Source organism: Cucumis melo, chromosome 7, assembly GCF_025177605.1.
Source record: "Cucumis melo cultivar AY chromosome 7, USDA_Cmelo_AY_1.0, whole genome shotgun sequence".
Lineage (NCBI taxonomy): Eukaryota > Viridiplantae > Streptophyta > Magnoliopsida > Cucurbitales > Cucurbitaceae > Cucumis > Cucumis melo.
In genome coordinates this window covers 5,509,228-5,529,480 of record NC_066863.1, presented here as the reverse complement: position 1 = coordinate 5,529,480, position 20,253 = coordinate 5,509,228, and the positions used below count along the sequence as shown (strand labels likewise).

Genomic DNA, 20,253 nt, shown 5'->3' with positions numbered 1-20,253 from the left:
AAATAAGAAGGAATATATATCTAAAAAAAGAACATAACACACTGATCATATTTGTCAATTTATGTATATTATTGTATACATGAAGGGGTATATATTTAAAAAATAACAAAATACAAAAATAATATTAATCGATTACTGTATCTCAATTTATATGCATTACTATATATGAAGAGGTATATATAAACTAATTCACATAACGGACAATTGATATTCCTTGGGGATTGTATGTAAAAATATATCCATTGTTATATATATGAAGTGGTATATGTCTAAAATAAATATTCCAGAATATAACGTTAAAAGTTCTAGGAATACTACAATTTAATACTACAATTTAATGGAGTACATAAAAATATAATGAACTGAGGAAAATAATTAACTGGATGTATGAGACGAACGAAAGGAGGAAATAAATTGAGATTATGTGAATAACAGAATCGGAATCGATAATGGACGAATTGTAAAGTGTTTAAGAATGAAGCTGGATGAAATTGGTAAAAAAATTCGATAACTTTCCGACAGAGGATGCACCGGAATTGGTGGAGAAATTGGATAACTTACAGGTGGCGGACGTAACGGAGAAGAATTTGTTGACGATGGAGATAAGGATGAAATAATTAAGCGGCTAATGAATAATTTAGAAACCAAATTTAAGATATATTATTTAATGATAATTTAAAATAAATTATATAAGGTAACGTTTTTTTATTAATAATTAAGATTTCACATTAATTAAGATCATAATTAAGGAAGTTATAATTTAGACAATAATGATAAATATAATGTAAATAAAGTAAAAAAATACTTCTTAATTTTAAATGACCTATGTAGTTAATGATAATCATAAGGATAAAATTGTCCTAAAAATATGAGAATTCCTAATTAAGTAAAAAAAAATCTTATTTTAAGATATTCGTGAAATTTTATATTCAAATTAGGTCTTTTGTCTAAATCTTTCATAAGTTTTTTTACAAGAGTGTGTTACGCACATATCGTATTTTTATTATATTTTATTTTGTCTATGTCTAACTCAACATTTGCATGTTTGAATAAATATTTTAAATCTATATAATAGATTAAACCAAGATCATTCATGCCAAACTGTCAAGAATAAGTTACATACCAGAATCCATCTCCTTAAATTGATGATGACAATAAACTGATGCCTATAAAATAGCTATTGTCTTCCTCAACCAAAACCTTGAATGTCCTTAGTGGGATCTTTCTTTTGATGGGATAAAAGAAAAACTGAGTGTTTATTGTTTGGGTATATCGGGGACCATAGCCCTAGGGTTCTTTATATACTAGTTTAATGAGGAACCCTATTAAATCCTAATCAATCTAAGAATAGGCTTCTACCCATTTAGTCGATACTCAATTAGGAATCTTGAGCTTTATAATTAAATAGATCACATAATAGACCCAATAAAAATAAAATAATTTAATTTGATAAATTATTAATTTACATACATAACCTACACTTTATACGTATTATTTAAATACATCTAACAGTCTCCCACTTGGACTATGTTTGTATTCTTGATATAATTAGATCACGTAAATCTTAAGCGCGCATAAACGGGTTATTTTAGTAATAGAATTTCTCTTTAGCTCAATCTGGTCCATCTTCTGTATTAGCATGGAACCAAGGCGACTTTTGTTACTATCCTTGTAACTAAACCTTCCTTGATCACCAATTCCAAATACGTTCAATTACATAGATCAAGTATGGATGGATAGCATGGAACCTAAATGTAAAGTGATCTACATCATGCATGTTTCTAACTGATCCTAAATTCTTTAGTGAGATCATTCTTAAAAAACTTTATGCTAAACCGCATTTGCAAACTGCATGCTGATAAACAAGTTTAGATAATAAAACATAAACCATCAACTTTATTCTATATAGAAAATAAACAAATTAAGGTCAAAGAACATCCTCAATAACAAACTTCCATTAAACCATGGAATCAGAAAATTGACTAACACCAATATGAGCAACATACAAGGAAAACTTTAGTAGTGTACTTTTAGTCAATAGATCTGTCACCATCAAGTTTGTTTTTTATGTGTTCTATAAAAAATTTGACCATTCTGAACTTTTTCTTTCACAATTAAAAGTTTTACGTCTACATGCTTTGATTTTGTATTGTTTATGTTGTTATTGGAATACATTACTGCTGAGTTATTGGCACAAAGTAATTTTGTTGTTCTTTGTCAACTACTATTTACAGTCTAGTGACAAAATTTTGCAACTATATTTCATGACTATATGCCTCATAACATGCTATAAACTTCATATCTATGGTAGAATAAGCGATAAGTGTTTGTTTAACGCTTTTTCAAAATATAACTCCTTCAGCCAACATGAAGTTATATGCTGAAGTGGATCACAAATTGTATTGGCATCCAACATAATCAGAATCAAAATACCAAATGATCTCCAAAATTTCTGATCTCCGATAAGTGAGCATATAACCTTTTGTTCTTTATAAATACCTTATAACCCGATTGGCTGCTCTTTAATGATCCACCCTCGAGTTGCTCAAATATTTGCCTAACACTCTAACTATGAACACAATAGGCTTCCAACAGCTGATACATAGGGAACCTTATGCATCTCTTTAATCTCAAGTGTGGTATCGGGGCATTGACCTAAATAAAATTTATCACCTTTAGCAACATGGGTATCTCCTGGTGCACAATCTTTCATGTCAAATCTACTCAATTTTTTTAATGTAGTTCTTTTGTGATAATCTCAAAATACCAGAGCAATCTCGTAGTATTTCTATTTCTAATACAAAAGAAGCATCACCAAGATCCTTCATCTCAAAATTTCTTTTGAGAAACCTCTTAGTGTCATGCAATAAACCTACATCATTACTTGCTATGAGTATGTCATCAACATATAACACCAGAAAAATAGATTTACTCTCACTGAACTTGTGATATACACAATCTTCTACCATATTCATCTCAAAACCAAAAGAGGTAATTACTTCATGAAATTTGTGATACCATTGACGAAAGACTTGTTTGAGACTATAGATGGATTTCTTCAAATTTGCACACCATAGACTTTGAATTATTAGTTACAAAGTTTTCTGATTGTACTATATAAATCGTCTCAACAATGTTTCCATTGAGAAACACGATTTTCACATCCATCTGATGTAGCTTTAAATCTAAGTGAGCTATTAATGCCACGATTACCCTGAAAAGGGTCTTTCGATGAAATCGAAGAGAAAGTCTATTTGTAATCAATGCATTCCTTTTGAGTAAAAACCTTTGGACAAGATGAGCTTTATATCTTTCGATTTTGCCTTTGTGAATCCCTTTTGATTTTAAATATCTATTTACAACCTATAGGTTTCACTCCTGATGGCAATTCAACAAGTTTCCAAACGTCATTGTCTTTCATGGATTTTATTTCCTCTTCCATAGTATTTATCTACTTTTGAGAGTTTGAACTTTGTAGAGCTTGTTGGAAGTTGATTGGATCATCTTCCATTATGCCAATGTCATCCTGATGTTCTTGAAGAAACACAATATAATCATCTGAAATTGCCCTTCTCTTTTCTTTAATGGATCTCCTTAATGACACGTCTTGAGATTGTTGAGTTTGCACTTCAGGGACTTCATTGTTGTCTTGTTCTATAATTGGTTCCATAGTGAAGTCAGGAATTGGAGTCTGAACATCATCTATGGCCACATTAGGAAAAGAAACTAACTCATCATCAAAGACAACTTTCTTTATGTTATCTTCCCCTTCAAACTCAACATCCTCAAGGAATTTGGCATTTCCAGTCTCAAAAAATGATTTCGAAGTGGGATCATAAAACTTGAAACCCTGAGAATGCTCAGAATACCCAACAAAATAGCAGTTAATAGTTCTTGGATCCAATTGTCTTTCGTTAGACCTGTAAGGCCTAGCCTCAGTTGGACAACCTCACATGTGAAAATGCCTAATACTAGGCTCCTTTCCTGTCCACAACTCATAAGGGGTTTTAACTATTGCTTTATTAAGTACCCTATTGAGGATATATGTTGCAGTCTTTAGTGCCTCACCCAGAGGGATTTTGGTAAAGAAGAATGACTAATCATACTTCTTACCATATCCTTAAGTGTTCTATTTTACCTTTCCGCTACATCGTTCATGTTGGGTTTCCCTGGCATAGTGTAATGCGGGACGATTCCACATTCCTCTAGGTATTTGGCAAAGAGTCCCGGATGTTGTTCACCTGATCCATCATATCTATCATAGTATTCTCCATTAAATCCTAATCAATCTAAGAATATGCTTCTACCCATTTAGTTCATACTCAATTAGGAATCCTGGACCTTATAATTAAATAGATCACATAATAGGCCAATAAAAATAAAATAACCCAATGTGATAAATTATTAATTTAGATACATAGCCCACATTTTATACGTATTATTTAAATATATCTAACATTGCACGGATAAGGTAGTTGAATTATTGAAATATTGTTATGAGATTTTAGGTTAAAGCAATCGCTCAACGGTTGTGGAAGTTCAAGATGCACAATTATGACTCAAGTATTGGTTACACATCACCATGTTATTGTTGGGGTTGATGCCCTAAATCTCGTGGTCTTGTAGTTTGTAATTGTATATATAATACAAACTTTTTATTTATCTAATAAAATAAAGTGTTTTATTTTATTTGATATTTAGTTGCATTAACTCACAAAACCAATAAACTAACATCCAAGGTTATCTTCTGTAACCTAAACATGTATGTAGAGACATACAAGTGGATCATGTTTAAGTGATAACCTAAATGGTCTGTAGTAAATGGATAAGGCTGGATACCTTATCCTGGTGACACTACGAATACGGTCTGCTTTGTAGTTGTTACAATTGTTCTAAAGTGCTACAAATGATTTGATCCTAATCATTTATGTCGAGACATTAGAGCGGGGGTATTCTATACAAAGAGTTTGTATAAGACCGGACCATGAAATGAATAGTCTCTCTTATTAACACCGTTACTAGTTGAGACTACATTTCACCAGGATGACTATAGGTGACTTGACCTGAATCTTGAGTGAGTTGTGAACTCCTGCCTATGTAGGCGATCCTTTGATTTGTATGGGTGAGAGTGGCCTATGTAGCCGACTCAATATGCCTACCATTTTGGGGATTCGTCTGATTGGGGAGCTGGGAACGCAGCTACACAAGAAGGAATTCACTCCTTCTCTATAGATGGAGTAAGTAGAGAATTTGCTCTCTTAAGGGTTGATTTCAGGGCTTGAACAATGTGGCGCCACACCCTCTCTTGGCCTGAGAGGAGTTCAGTTATAGTAGGACTATAATTATTGTTCATTAGAGGAATCAATGGTACTTAAGGAGTTAGATGTAACTACAGGGGCAAAACGGTAATTTTTGGCCTAGCTGTACTTACGAGCAATTTGTGAAGGGTCATTGCACTGTTGATTGGTTATATCTAATGGACACAAAAATATATCTACAGTTAGAAGAGTGCAACTATTAGTCTTTAGTGGAATGACTAATAGTTAATGAGTAGAGATTAAATTTAATTAAAGAGTTTAATTAATTAATCTCATTTCATTAGAGCTTCAATCTGTAGGTCCATAAGGTCCCCTTGTTAGCTCAATAAGGATAAATGAGAATCAAATTTATTTTGGTTTAATTTGAATTGTTCAAATTGATTAAAGGGAATAAATTGTATATGATACAATTAATATAATTTATTTGATACATTATAATGTAAAGTTTTTTATGAGAGAAGTTAATATTTGAATATGATTCAAATAATAATAATAATATGAATGAGATTCATAAATAAACTATAGGTTAAAATTGAATTCGATTCATATTAGAACTATAGATTATATGAGAGATCTAAATCATTGGTTATATTATATATGATATAATATAAAGTTTATATTATATGAGATATAATATATTTGTAATTAAATTTATATTAATTTTATGTTATATGAGATATAATATATATTAATTAAATTTATATTGATTTTATTTAATTTAATTAATATATATATATATATATTAATATATTCAAATAGAATAGAATAACTCCCTTGGGAGTTATTCTACGTGGGAAGGATGGGGAAGTTATTTGATAACTTCCCCCTCCATTGTTGAGATTTGTTTTAAAAGAAAATAAAAAGAAAAGTTTTTTTTTAACAGCAAAAAAACAATCTTACGATCTCTCTGTATCCCAACAAAAGAAAATTCTCTCAAAAGCTTCTTCCCTCACCAAAATTACAGAAGCCCACAACTCTCTGTGATTCTTTACTTGGAGAATAACGAGGAAGATTTTGTGGTGCCAAGCTTGGAAGAAGAATTGAATTGGTTCTACAAAGGTCAGTTTATTTTCACCTTTACCATGAAAAGCATGTTTATTATTTTTCTTTGAATTTATTGGTTTCATAAATTGAATTTCACTCGCACGGGCGTTCATAAGCTTTCGCTTTAGGAATTCCATTCCTACAAATGGTATCAGAGCCAAATCGTGCAATTGTTTTTTCAATTTTTTTTGAAACAAAATTCAAAGAAAAGGTGGGTATTTTTTCTCTGCATTGTTGTATGTGGGTTTGCAAAATAGATGTTTTCGATTTTGGCACCTTAGATTACAATTTTTTTTTATTTTTCATTAATTTGATTGATGTAAGGGGCTGTTGTTTTGGCCATTTTAATTCTGTAATCGAGTCTGTAAGTCCATGTCGTTCGAGGCAAGTGTTGCTGGGTTGATGAACGATTTTCGGAGGCATTACGGAGTTTTTTTTCCAGTTCGTACAGATTCAAATCTGTACAGAGTTGCAGCAGATTTTGTTATTAAAAAAAAAAAAAACAAGAAAACAAATATATCTTTTACGCGCGTCTTTCAAACATCGTGGATTGCTTCCTGGTGCAGTGGCTGGTTGTCCATTTCTGTTGCAAGAGGTCGTGGCTTCGAGTTCCAGATTGTGCAGTTTTTCATTTTTTTTGGTTTTAATTAATTAAATTAATTTGATTATTTTTTTAGGAGTGCCAAATTCGGTCTATTTTGCTTTTAATCTTTTATTGCATGTGATGTTTTATTAAACTAATTATATACATAATGTATGTCATATAGTTTAAAATCCCACCTTAGGATTATAATTATCATGCATCATACTTAAATATAAGTGTTGTATTTTAGTTGCATGATTTTCTAAGCATGCTCATGCATCATATTTAATATAATTGTTATATTATATGATAGCATGTATAATTAATATATCCATGCATCATCCTATAATTTAACATGTTGTATTATATAGTTTGATTGATGGATGTTTTTATTTTCATTGCATTAATATAATTGTTGTATTGTGTGATGAAAATGAAAATGCATTGAGCATGTCATTACTTAGAGAATATATATATTAAATGACATTAGAATTGCATGTTTATAGATTTTAATTATTTTCTTTCCTTATAAGTGTTATAAGTTTATGAATTTAGAATTAAAATCTATAATAAAGAGTTGCATGCTAACATAAGGTCACAATTAGTTTTAAATAGTTTAAAATTAATTCACCTAGACCTTAATGAATAATATTTCTAATGAGATTAGAAATAGGGTTAATCTTTTCTCGTTTTATTAGGATTAAAATGATATCAATAAAAGATTAAATTTATAAAATATTTGTCTATAAGGGACCTTTGTCTAAGGAAGGTTCTGTCTAGGCTGGGGTACTTAAGCTGACGGTAACGGAACACCCCTACCTGGGAACTGACCTGGAAGGTGAATTAGTCAAACATTTTATAAGCATACAATACATGATTATATTTATCAAAGTGTTTGATGAACAATAATCATATATTGTTAAACTATCCAATATAAGAGTTATATTGGGCCAATTTAACAATGGACTTAGATAAATAATTAGCCGTATTTTCTAAGTTGTTTTTTTTAAGTAAAACACTAAGTGGGAGGAAATGAGGTATATGATACTTCATTTTTTCTTTTCATGTTTCTCCTTAAACATTCACACCGTGAGACTTATGCTCGGCCTCGAGGCACCTTTGCTTGTGTCCCCCTACGGATGGTGTTTGTGTAAGTCAATAACAAGGTGAATGGAGATAGTGTTTATAGTAAGTGGGAGAGGGATGTGTGTCAACACATCCCGCGGTCTCTTTCATTAGTTTTAAGTAAATTCTCATGCTTGGCCTTGAGGCACCTTTGCTTGTGTTCCCCTACGGAAGGTGTTTGCATTAGATTTTACTCAAACTCCAGAAATGGATAAGATTTCTTTAGTTTTTGCTCCAATCGGTTTTTTCCCTACGGATTACTTATTGGGGCGGAACTCTAGAATCTAAAATGAAAGGTTACACTTACAAGAAATTTTTAAGTAAGTTAATCATTTCTTGACTAAACAATGATGACTAACTATTATAGGAATAAGAGTTATTCTAGTGTAATATTTAGTTGAGATTGTCTCAATTTAGTGAAGGGATAATTAATCACCCTACGGAGATTTTTATCCTACCTCACTGAAGCATCATTGCAAAATAGATATCACTTAGGATACATTAAAATTTTGCTAAATTGATTGGTTTTATATGGAAAATGCTAGTATAACTAATATAAATAAATTGTATGTTTTCAGTAATTTGATAATGACGAGTGCTACTTTGAATATGCTGGCTGCTGATAAACTTAATGGCAATAATTATGCATCTTGGAAAAATACTATCAACACTGTGCTAATCATCGATGACCTTAGATTTGTCCTAGTTGAGGAGTGTCCTCAAGTCCCAGCTGCTAATGCAACTCGAACTGTTCGAGAACCATATGAGCGTTGGGCCAAGACAAATGAAAAAGCCCGAGCATACATCTTGGCAAGCTTATCTGAAGTATTGGCCAAGAAACATGAATCAATGCTCACTGCTCGTGAGATTATGGACTCCTTGCAGGAGATGTTTGGTCAGGCCTCTTATCAGATCAAGCATGATGCTCTGAAATACATTTATAATGCCCGTATGAATGAGGGAGCCTCAGTGTGAGAACATGTTCTCAATATGATGGTTCATTTCAACGTGGCAGAAATGAATGGGGCTGTCATCGATGAAGCCAGTCAGGTTAGCTTTATTTTGGAATCTCTGCCAGAGAGTTTCCTGCAATTTAGAAGCAATGCTGTTATGAATAAGATTGCTTATACCCTTACCACCCTTCTCAACGAGCTACAGACTTTTGAGTCTCTGATGAAAATCAAGGGACAGAAGGGAGAGGCAAATGTTGCTACTTCCACAAGAAAGTTCCATAGGGGTTCGACCTCAGGAACTAAGTCTATGCCTTCTTCATCTGGCAATAAGAAGTGGAAGAAGAAAAAGAAGGGTGGCCAAGGAAATAAAGCTAACCTCGCTGCTGCTAAAACGACCAAGAAAGCCAAAGCTGCAAAGGGAATATGTTTCCATTGCAACCAAGAGGGACATTGGAAGAGAAACTGTCCCAAGTACTTGGCAGAAAAGAAGAAGGCTAAACAAGGTAAATATGATTTACTAGTGCTAGAGACTTGTTTAGTGGAAAATGATGATTCAGCCTGGATAATAGATTCAGGTGCCACTAATCATGTTTGTTCTTCATTTCAGGGAATTAGTTCCTGGCGGCAGTTGGAGACTGGAGAGATGACGATGCGAGTTGGAACTGGGCATGTCGTCTCAGCAATTGCAGTGGGAGGGCTTCGACTTTGTTTACAGAAATCTTTTCTTTTATTAGAAAATGTATATGTTGTTCCTGATTTAAAAAGGAATTTGATTTCTGTAAAGTGCTTACTAGAACAATCTTACTCGTTAACTTTTAATGTAAATAAAGTGTTTATTTACAAAAATGGTGTTGAGATTTGTTCTGCAAAGTTAGAAAATAATCTTTATGTGTTAAGATCATTAACATCTAAAGCTCTTCTTAATACTGAAATGTTCAAAACTGCAATAACTCAAAATAAAAGACTTAAAATTTCTCCAAAAGAAAATGCTCATCTTTGGCACCTAAGATTAGGGCATATAAATCTCAATAGGATTGAGAGATTAGTAAAGAATGGACTTCTAAGTGAGTTAGAAGAAAATTCTTTACCTGTATGTGAGTCATGCCTTGAAGGTAAGATGACCAAAAGACCTTTTACTGGAAAAGGTCATAGGGCCAAAGAACCTCTAGAACTTGTACATTCAGATCTATGTGGTCCTATGAATGTTCAAGCAAGAGGAGGATTTGAATATTTCATCACTTTTACTGATGATTATTCAAGATATGGGTATGTTTATTTAATGCAACATAAGTCTGAAGCCCTTGAAAAGTTCAAGGAATACAAGGCTGAAGTTGAAAACGCATTAAGTAAAACTATTAAAACATTTCGATCGGATCGAGGTGGAGAGTATATGGATTTGAAATTCCAAAACTATTTGATGGAATGTGGAATTGTATCTCAACTCTCAGCACCTGGTACACCTCAACAGAATGGTGTATCAGAAAGGAGAAATCGAACCTTGTTGGACATGGTTCGGTCTATGATGAGTTACGCTCACTTACCTAATTCGTTTTGGGGTTATGCAGTGCAAACTGCAGTCTATATTTTGAATTGTGTTCCATCTAAAAGTGTTTCTGAAACACCTTTAAAATTATGGAATGGTCGTAAAGGTAGTTTACGTCATTTCAGAATTTGGGGTTGTCCAGCACACGTGCTTGAGAATAACCCTAAGAAATTGGAACCTCGTTCAAAATTATGTTTATTTGTAGGCTACCCCAAAGGAACTAGAGGTGGTTACTTCTATGATCCTAAAGATAATAAAGTGTTTGTATCGACAAATGCTACATTTTTAGAAGAGGACCACATAAGGGAGCACAAACCGCGTAGTAAGATAGTATTAAATGAACTTTCCAAAGAAACTACTGAACCTTCAACAAGAGTTGTTGAAGAGCCTAGTGCATTAACAAGAGTTGTTCATGTCGGTTTATCTACTAGGACACATCAACCTCAATCGTTGAGGGAACCTCGACGAAGTGGGAGGGTTACAAACTTACCTATTCGTTATATGAGTTTAACTGAAACCTTAACTGTCATATCTGATGGCGACATTGAGGATCCATTGACTTTTAAGAAGGCAATGGAGGATGTGGATAAAGATGAATGGATCAAAGCTATGAATCTTGAATTGGAGTCTATGTACTTCAATTCGGTCTGGGATCTTGTAGATCAACCTGATGGGGTAAAACCTATAGGTTGTAAATGGATCTACAAGAGAAAAAGAGGTGCAGATGGTAAGGTACAAACTTTTAAAGCTAGACTAGTGGCAAAGGGTTATACCCAAGTTGAGGGAGTTGACTATGAGGAGACTTTCTCACCTGTTGCCATGTTAAAGTCTATTCGAATACTTTTGTCCATTGTTGCATATTTTGACTATGAGATTTGGCAAATGGATGTAAAGACTGCCTTTTTGAATGGCAATCTTGAGGAGACCATCTATATGCAACAACCAGAAGGATTCATAATTCCAGGTCAAGAGCAAAAGATTTGCAAGCTTAATCGTTCTATTTATGGATTAAAACAAGCTTCTCGATCTTGGAACATAAGATTTGATACCGCAATAAAATCTTATGGATTTGATCAAATCGTTGATGAACCTTGTGTCTACAAAAGAATCATCAACAAATCAGTAGCTTTCTTAGTTTTGTACGTAGATGATATCCTACTCATTGGGAATGATATAGGTTTACTAACTGACATCAAACAATGGCTAGCAACCCAATTTCAAATGAAAGATTTGGGAGAGGCACAATTTGTTCTGGGTATTCAGATCTTTAGAGATCGTAAGAACAAAATGCTAGCTTTGTCTCAAGCATCGTATATTGACAAAATAGTTGTTAAATATTCAATGCAAAACTCCAAGAGAGGCTTACTACCTTTCAGGCATGGAGTTACTTTGTCTAAGGAACAGTGTCCTAAGACACCTAAAGACGTTGAGGAAATGAGACATATCCCCTATGCATCAGCTGTTGGCAGCTTGATGTATGCGATGTTATGTACTAGACCTGACATTTGTTATGCGGTGGGGATAGTCAGTAGATATCAATCTAATCCAGGATTAGCTCATTGGACTGCCGTTAAAACTATCCTCAAGTATCTTAGGAGAACGAGGGACTACACGCTTGTGTATGGTTCTAAGGATTTGATTCTTACAGGATACACAGACTCTGACTTTCAGACTGATAGAGATTCTAGGAAATCTACTTCAGGTTCAGTGTTCACTCTTAACGGAGGAGCTGTAGTTTGGAGAAGTATCAAGCAAGGATGTATTGCTGACTCCACTATGGAGGCAGAGTACGTTGCCGCTTGTGAAGCTGCCAAAGAGGCTGTTTGGCTTAGAAATTTCTTGATTGATTTGGAAGTAGTTCCAAACATGTCAAAGCCAATTACTCTTTACTGTGATAATAGTGGGGCTGTGGCTAATTCTAGGGAGCCCAGAAGCCACAAGCGTGGAAAGCATATTGAGCGCAAGTATCACTTGATTCGAGAGATAGTGCATCGAGGGGACGTGATCGTCACACAGATAGCTTCGACACACAATGTTGCTGATCCGTTTACAAAGCCCCTCACGGCTAAGGTGTTTGAGGGTCACCTAGAGAGTCTGGGTCTACGTGACATGCCACATTTAACCTAGGGCAAGTGGGAGATTTACTGGGTGCATATTGTATGCCCTAGTTTCTTGTTTTGTGTACTATTATAGTATTTTATTTTTTATTTTGTACACCATGAAATGAATAGTCTCTCTTATTAACACCGTTACTAGTTGAGACTACATTTCACCAGGATGACTATAGGTGACTTGACCTGAATCTTGAGTGAGTTGTGAACTCCTGCCTATGTAGGCGATCCTTTGATTTGTATGGGTGAGAGTGGCCTATGTAGCCGACTCAATATGCCTACCATTTTGGGGATTCGTCTGATTGGGGAGCTGGGAACGCAGCTACACAAGAAGGAATTCACTCCTTCTCTATAGATGGAGTAAGTAGAGAATTTGCTCTCTTAAGGGTTGATTTCAGGGCTTGAACAATGTGGCGCCACACCCTCTCTTGGCCTGAGAGGAGTTCAGTTATAGTAGGACTATAATTATTGTTCATTAGAGGAATCAATGGTACTTAAGGAGTTAGATGTAACTACAGGGGCAAAACGGTAATTTTTGGCCTAGCTGTACTTACGAGCAATTTGTGAAGGGTCATTGCACTGTTGATTGGTTATATCTAATGGACACAAAAATATATCTACAGTTAGAAGAGTGCAACTATTAGTCTTTAGTGGAATGACTAATAGTTAATGAGTAGAGATTAAATTTAATTAAAGAGTTTAATTAATTAATCTCATTTCATTAGAGCTTCAATCTGTAGGTCCATAAGGTCCCCTTGTTAGCTCAATAAGGATAAATGAGAATCAAATTTATTTTGGTTTAATTTGAATTGTTCAAATTGATTAAAGGGAATAAATTGTATATGATACAATTAATATAATTTATTTGATACATTATAATGTAAAGTTTTTTATGAGAGAAGTTAATATTTGAATATGATTCAAATAATAATAATAATATGAATGAGATTCATAAATAAACTATAGGTTAAAATTGAATTCGATTCATATTAGAACTATAGATTATATGAGAGATCTAAATCATTGGTTATATTATATATGATATAATATAAAGTTTATATTATATGAGATATAATATATTTGTAATTAAATTTATATTAATTTTATGTTATATGAGATATAATATATATTAATTAAATTTATATTGATTTTATTTAATTTAATTAATATATATATATATATATTAATATATTCAAATAGAATAGAATAACTCCCTTGGGAGTTATTCTACGTGGGAAGGATGGGGAAGTTATTTGATAACTTCCCCCTCCATTGTTGAGATTTGTTTTAAAAGAAAATAAAAAGAAAAGTTTTTTTTTAACAGCAAAAAAACAATCTTACGATCTCTCTGTATCCCAACAAAAGAAAATTCTCTCAAAAGCTTCTTCCCTCACCAAAATTACAGAAGCCCACAACTCTCTGTGATTCTTTACTTGGAGAATAACGAGGAAGATTTTGTGGTGCCAAGCTTGGAAGAAGAATTGAATTGGTTCTACAAAGGTCAGTTTATTTTCACCTTTACCATGAAAAGCATGTTTATTATTTTTCTTTGAATTTATTGGTTTCATAAATTGAATTTCACTCGCACGGGCGTTCATAAGCTTTCGCTTTAGGAATTCCATTCCTACAGTTATATAACTGACCACGACCATTTGGTTGAAGGTACGTCTGAATACGTCCAAATACGCCTGAATATTTACTATTTTCTCACTGATTGACTACTCCAAAACACTAAACTGACTTGAGCGTTGGAGTGTGTGTGGTTAAACATCACACCCGTACTTACTCTCTTTTGTCTCATAGGCACTCGGACGAGTCTCCTCCGTGAAAACAAATTTTACGGTTGGTCCATTTTTCGCATCAACAATTTAGAAAATTTTTATTTCAATTATATTTATTATACCAAAAAAACATAAAGTTGAATTTAACACAAATGATATTGAGAATTTAATGAAAAACTTAGATTAAAAATGTGAATCGAAGATTAAATTAAAACAAAATACAAATTTCAATTTCAGTAATGAGATTGTAACATTTTGAAATTTCTGGACTAAGTTAATGAATAAATGTATAACATAGATAAAAAGGATACATTCTTCTTGAATTAACAGAGCGGCCGAATTTACAACGTCAACAATGTCGTGTAATTAAGAAAATTAAGGCAAATGATTTTAAGAAAAATAAGATTATTTAATAAAATAAATCTATGAAATTTGTATATTGGATCTACCTTATATATTTTAGGAAAAAAGTATCATAACATTATTATCATTATCCTTCCCCCAAACACATACTATCATAGCACTACCTACATAATCCTTTTCCTAAATGCATATCATCATAGCACTAGTTTTATCATAATATTAACATTTCCATAACTCGACCCTTCCCCCAAACGACCCCTTAATATTTGTCTGAAATCTCGTGACAATTCCTATGAAACAAACGAAACCTTATAGTAACTTAATAACATTTTTATATGTTAACCAAAATGAAGCATATAATTCAACTAATATTATTGGCAAAATATTAACTTCAAGGTCAGAGATTTAATCTCCCTACCGTAGCCACATGTGTTGTTAAAAAAAAAAACTTGTTATACTAATTAATTATGTTATTAAAAACTTTAATTCTTTTAACATGACTAATCATATCATATACCAATTTACATTTGAGTCTTTGCCTCTATCATTTTATGTATTTATTTAAAGAAAAGCTACATATAATTAATTAAGTCACTTTTTATAGAAAAAAAACTTAAATAGTATTTTTGTTGAGAGCTACAAACTTTCACAAATAGACGCAAAAAAAGTGAAAATGAAACGGTGAATATGAAAAAGTATATGCTTTCATCGTTTGCATGTTCAGTTTAAATTTATATACTATATAGTATTAGACTTTCTTTAGTTCATGGTGTCTTAGAAACTATTAATAGACTCAATTTATTTTTAAAAATATAATGACTTGACACACAATAAATAGAGAGTGAATATGAAATTTTTTTCATAATTAACTTTGAACATGTGCCTCCCAATTAGATTCATCCATTAGTTAAAATGAAACAAATTATACATTGAACAAGTAGTCAACATTGATAAAAATGTTATACGAATATGTGGACTCTACAAAAGTTCAGTCCCTACACTTTATCCTATAGTACACTAATTTCAAGCTCTAAACAGTTAAAGGTATTAGAATATCTAATGTGTTAGAGTATCAAATGTGTTATTCCTAATTAAATAAATATTCCAGTATTTCTAATATTCTAATAATTTGTTGACTTTTGTAACTTCATCTCAATTGAAAGTAACGTGTTTCTTACTTTAACCTTGCACAAGAAATTATCGATATAAATGTCTCGTGATATTTCAAACTTTTTTCTTTATCACGATCTATCATATTAATTTTTAAATTAATTTTTTTTTTAGATTCTATTTAAAAATTTAGGCAAAAATAATGGAAGAAAATTATAAAAAAATGGCTAAACAATAGAATGGGTATAAGAACGGTAGATTAATTATTAAAGATCTATTTCTATATCATTAAATATTAAAGGAAAAAGTACACAGAGGAAGAAAAACATAAACTTCAAAACAAATAAAAATAAACAAAACATAGTTGTCATATATATATATATATATATATAATAATTAATTGTAAGAATTAGAATTTTAATTAGTTTTCAAAAGGTTTATATTATAAACTAAAAAAATTCTACCACAAATTAATAAATATTGAAATAAAAAAATTAACCTAAAAGAAAAAAGAGGAGGTATGAGAATGTTAAGATTTTTGTATTTAAAAGCTAAGATATTCAAGTTTAATGAGTTATGTAAAACATAATATTTAAGAAAAGAGATATTGTAATTAATACAAAATTTCTTAAATTATAACAAATATTTTTCTTTAAAAGTAGGTTACATTGATTTTAAAATATATCTTAAAATAAAAGACTACTTCACATTATTTATTATTATTGTAGCAAAAAGAAGAGTATGTCAATTAAAAGAAAATGAAAATATAAAAGATATACTTGCAGTTACCTAGTCATTAAGTCTATAACATAGTGTGCTTGTTTTTTTAGTACAGAAAAGAAAATCCAAGTCAATAATGAAAATATTATAACAAATGAAACATTCATATCAGTCTCAAAGACCCAAGAATGATCTTCTAGCCAAATACATTCCACGAACATATGCTAGCATGAGTAGGAAGACCTATATAATTATTAAAAACTCTTGGATTGCAACAAAAATCTTTAGTAATTCTTTTGTTTTTGTCTATCAGTCATACAAAATAGAATTTGCTAAGAGGAAATTGTGTAGATAAAGGAACAAAAAAAAATTTCTTATCTATCCTTCTTTAAATCAAAATATGAATTTGGAGAGAAATTAAGTTGTGTAAAATAAACCAAGTGAAGACAGGTTTTAGAAAATGTAGCGAAGAAGACTCTTTTTATAGTAATAAGAATGATATTGTAAAACTACTAAAATTCTAAGGGTGTGTTTGGGGGAGGGAAAGAGTTATGGGGGAAAAGGATTATTATAATCCTAGGATTATGATAATCCTAGTATTATGATAATATGTGTTTGGGGGAAGATTTATTATTGATAGTGTTATGATAATATGTGTTTGGGGGAAGAATTATTATTGGTAGTGTTATTATAATATGTGTTTGGGGGAAGAATTATTATTGGTAGTGTTATAATAGTATGTGTTTGGGAAAGGGATTATTATAGTAGTGTTATAATAATATGTGTTTGGGGAAAGAATTATTATAGTAGTATTATTATAATATGTGTTTGGGGGAAAGATTATTATTATAGTATTATTATAAAATGTGTTTGGAGGAAGAGTTATGATTGTAGTATTATTATAAAACTTGTTTGGGGCAAAGATTACGTTAATTAGATTTATGTTATTTTTTTTAAATAAGGAATGTTAATATAAGAATAAAAAATATATAATTTTTTTTTCATGATCAATATTCAATTATGTAATTAGAATAATCTAAACATAATTCTGTAACTAGGTTTTGAAAATATAATTCTCTTACGTTATGTCGTCCAAAATTAATTCGTAAATCCGTAAATTCATTAGCGTATTTAAACCAAATTATTTCCACGTATTACCAACTTATAAATATTGTAAAAAAAAAACTTGAACGAAAACAGTACATTAATAGGATAATACAACAATTCATACCATTACATTTTAAAGCGAAACGAAACTACAAACTAATTAACTTCAACAGAATTTAAAGTTCGTTATATAATAAGACATAACAAGTTAGAATAATAACATATAGTCCAAGTAAGAAAAGTTTCATTAATACAAATAAAACAAACTAACTAGTCATTGGTTTTCTTGAAGAATGAGGCTGCAGTACGGGTACTTCATATGGTCGGGAACTTCAAGGAAAGCTTTCATGTCATCGACGTTACGCATAAGTATACGCATTAAGCGACACCTATCCATCAATGTGAGCTCAGGGATGGCCTCCAAATGTCGAACAATCTCTTGACGTGTTTGGGTAGCATCTTGACGTTGTAGGATAGGCCATTCAGCAATGCGATGAAGTTGTTCATTTCCATACTCAATGGCAGTACGAACTATGTCCCCACTATCTGTGGCATGTCCTGGACGTTTCCGCTTAGACCCGCTTGAAACATTTCTACGTTCACTGACCCTAGCGGTTCTTGTTTCCATCAAATCATCAGGCGACAAGTTCAATCCCGGACTGTACATTGGCGGAAAGTCCGTATCTGGCATAGCATCAGCAGCTCCTGCGTCATACCCAGGAGGATCGTTTGACCCAATGTCCGCAAAACTCTCAGCCCGACCTCCTGTTGCACGATCTTTGCCAAACACGTACGACAGTTCGTCATAGTGGACAAACGACTTATTAAGGAGGCCTTTCGCCGCCGGATGACTCTGTATAAGTGCAATAATAAATTATTAGTCCATGTATTCAAATAATCAAACAAGTGTTCAAATATCTAGTAACGCACCTTTACCCAATCGTCAAAGACTTCTTTCTCAGCGACGATGCATTTTTTTTCATCATTCCACCCAAAACCACTACAGTTTGGGCCACGCATCTCCGCAAGTGCGTGAAACATTCTCTTCATCAATTTGATTCGACTATCGATGGTTGAAGCATGGATATTAGAACCTGGGATCTTGAACGCCATCATTCTCGCCAGCTGATTTAAGTACCCGGGACGAAAGGTCCCATTGTCGGACCTCCACCCACCAGCATTGACCAACTCCACGAGGCACTCCACGAGGCCTGCCTCTTCCTCTTTAGTCCAAGTATGTTTAGGTAGTCTCGATGAACTTGTCATGCTAGACGTAAAATGCAAAACATATTAGTTTCATTAAGTTCCGTATGATTAGATAACATACATACGATTAATTTCATAGTACAATGAACTCCTGCTGAAAAACAGTTTGGCAGTAAGTTAATTGGTTAACCAATACATTCAAAATAATCATGTTACAAAAACTATGACAAAATAAGACTTATTGGCAGAACTACTTAAGTATGAAAATGAACGGGGAACATTTAATTTTTCTATTGGTTACGCAACTCCCATTCAGTAAACATTTCTTCTGCAAGGTTGTCCCTCCATTGACTCCACTCATTCGACGTCTCTATGTAATGTATGTCATCCGCGGCAGTAGTCGCGTGGGTGGAATCAACCTCATCTATGTTGTCTTCTATATCAAAGTTCGTCATCTCCCTATTGATAAGGTTGTGGAGGAGACAACATGCGAGTATTGTGCGACATTGAACTTCTACAGGATAGTATGACTTTCCCCGCAGTATCGCCCATCGACCCTTCAAGACACCGAATGCTCTTTCGATTACATTACGAGCAGAAGAATGTTTCATATTGAAGAACTCTTTCGACGTTGAAGGTGCATTTTCAGGGCCACGCCATTCTTGTAAGTGATAGCGTTGGCCTCTGTATGGTGCCAGGAAACCCTCCGCATTTGGGTACCCGGCATCAACCAAGTAGTAATAGCCTGTAATCACAATGCACGATTAAAATGTCGCAGTTGTTACTTCTAAAATTCCATTCATAGGTACAATGCCCTTGTTACTTACCCTTGGGCACCTTAAGCCTATTAGGTCTTGAAAGGGCATCACGGAGGATGCGTAAGTCCGCAGCTGATCCTTCCCAACCGGCAAGTACGTAAACAAAATCTCCTTTCGTGTCACACACGCCAAGTACATTTGTGGCCACCTCCCCCTTGCGTGTTCTATACCTAGCCCGGTCACTTGCTGGAACGTTGACTTTTATGTACGTGCCATCTAATGCACCTAGGCAATTCTGCATCGCATAACTAAAATTTATTGAGAAGAACTAACGTCGTTGTGTTGGAAGTACGTAGTTCGAGACAAATGTGTACCTCAAACCACCTCCATCTTTGATCTGTGCATTCATTAGGCACTGGTTGTGGTTTTTTCAACAGCTCCTCATGAAGTCGAATGACAGCCAACAAGACCATGTTGAAATGGCGGGAAATTGTCTCACCCGACCGCATGAACTCTCGTTGAATGACACGA

General features: G+C 32.9%; 1 protein-coding gene across 1 annotated transcript; it reads right to left on the bottom strand.

Moving 5' to 3' along the window:
- Nucleotides 1-18,032: 18,032 nt before the first annotated feature.
- LOC127150308 (uncharacterized) lies at nt 18,033-18,907 on the bottom strand. The gene is made up of 2 exons (XM_051087721.1): nt 18,689-18,907; nt 18,033-18,611 (listed from the first exon to the last, which is right to left on the bottom strand). The coding sequence occupies exons 1-2, from the start codon at nt 18,872-18,874 to the stop codon at nt 18,033-18,035; spliced, it is 765 nt and encodes a 254-aa protein (XP_050943678.1). The 5' UTR covers nt 18,875-18,907.
- Nucleotides 18,908-20,253: the final 1,346 nt, after the last annotated feature.

Excerpts from the sequence above, each read along its gene's own strand:
- LOC127150308 (XM_051087721.1), bottom strand. The coding sequence starts at position 18,874 with ATGATGGCGTTCAAGATCCCAGGTTCTAATATCCATGCTTCAACCATC. Across the intron at positions 18,612-18,688 it reads TCTTTGACGATTGGGTAAAG|AGTCATCCGGCGGCGAAAGG; the intron begins GTGCGTTACTAG and ends GCACTTATACAG.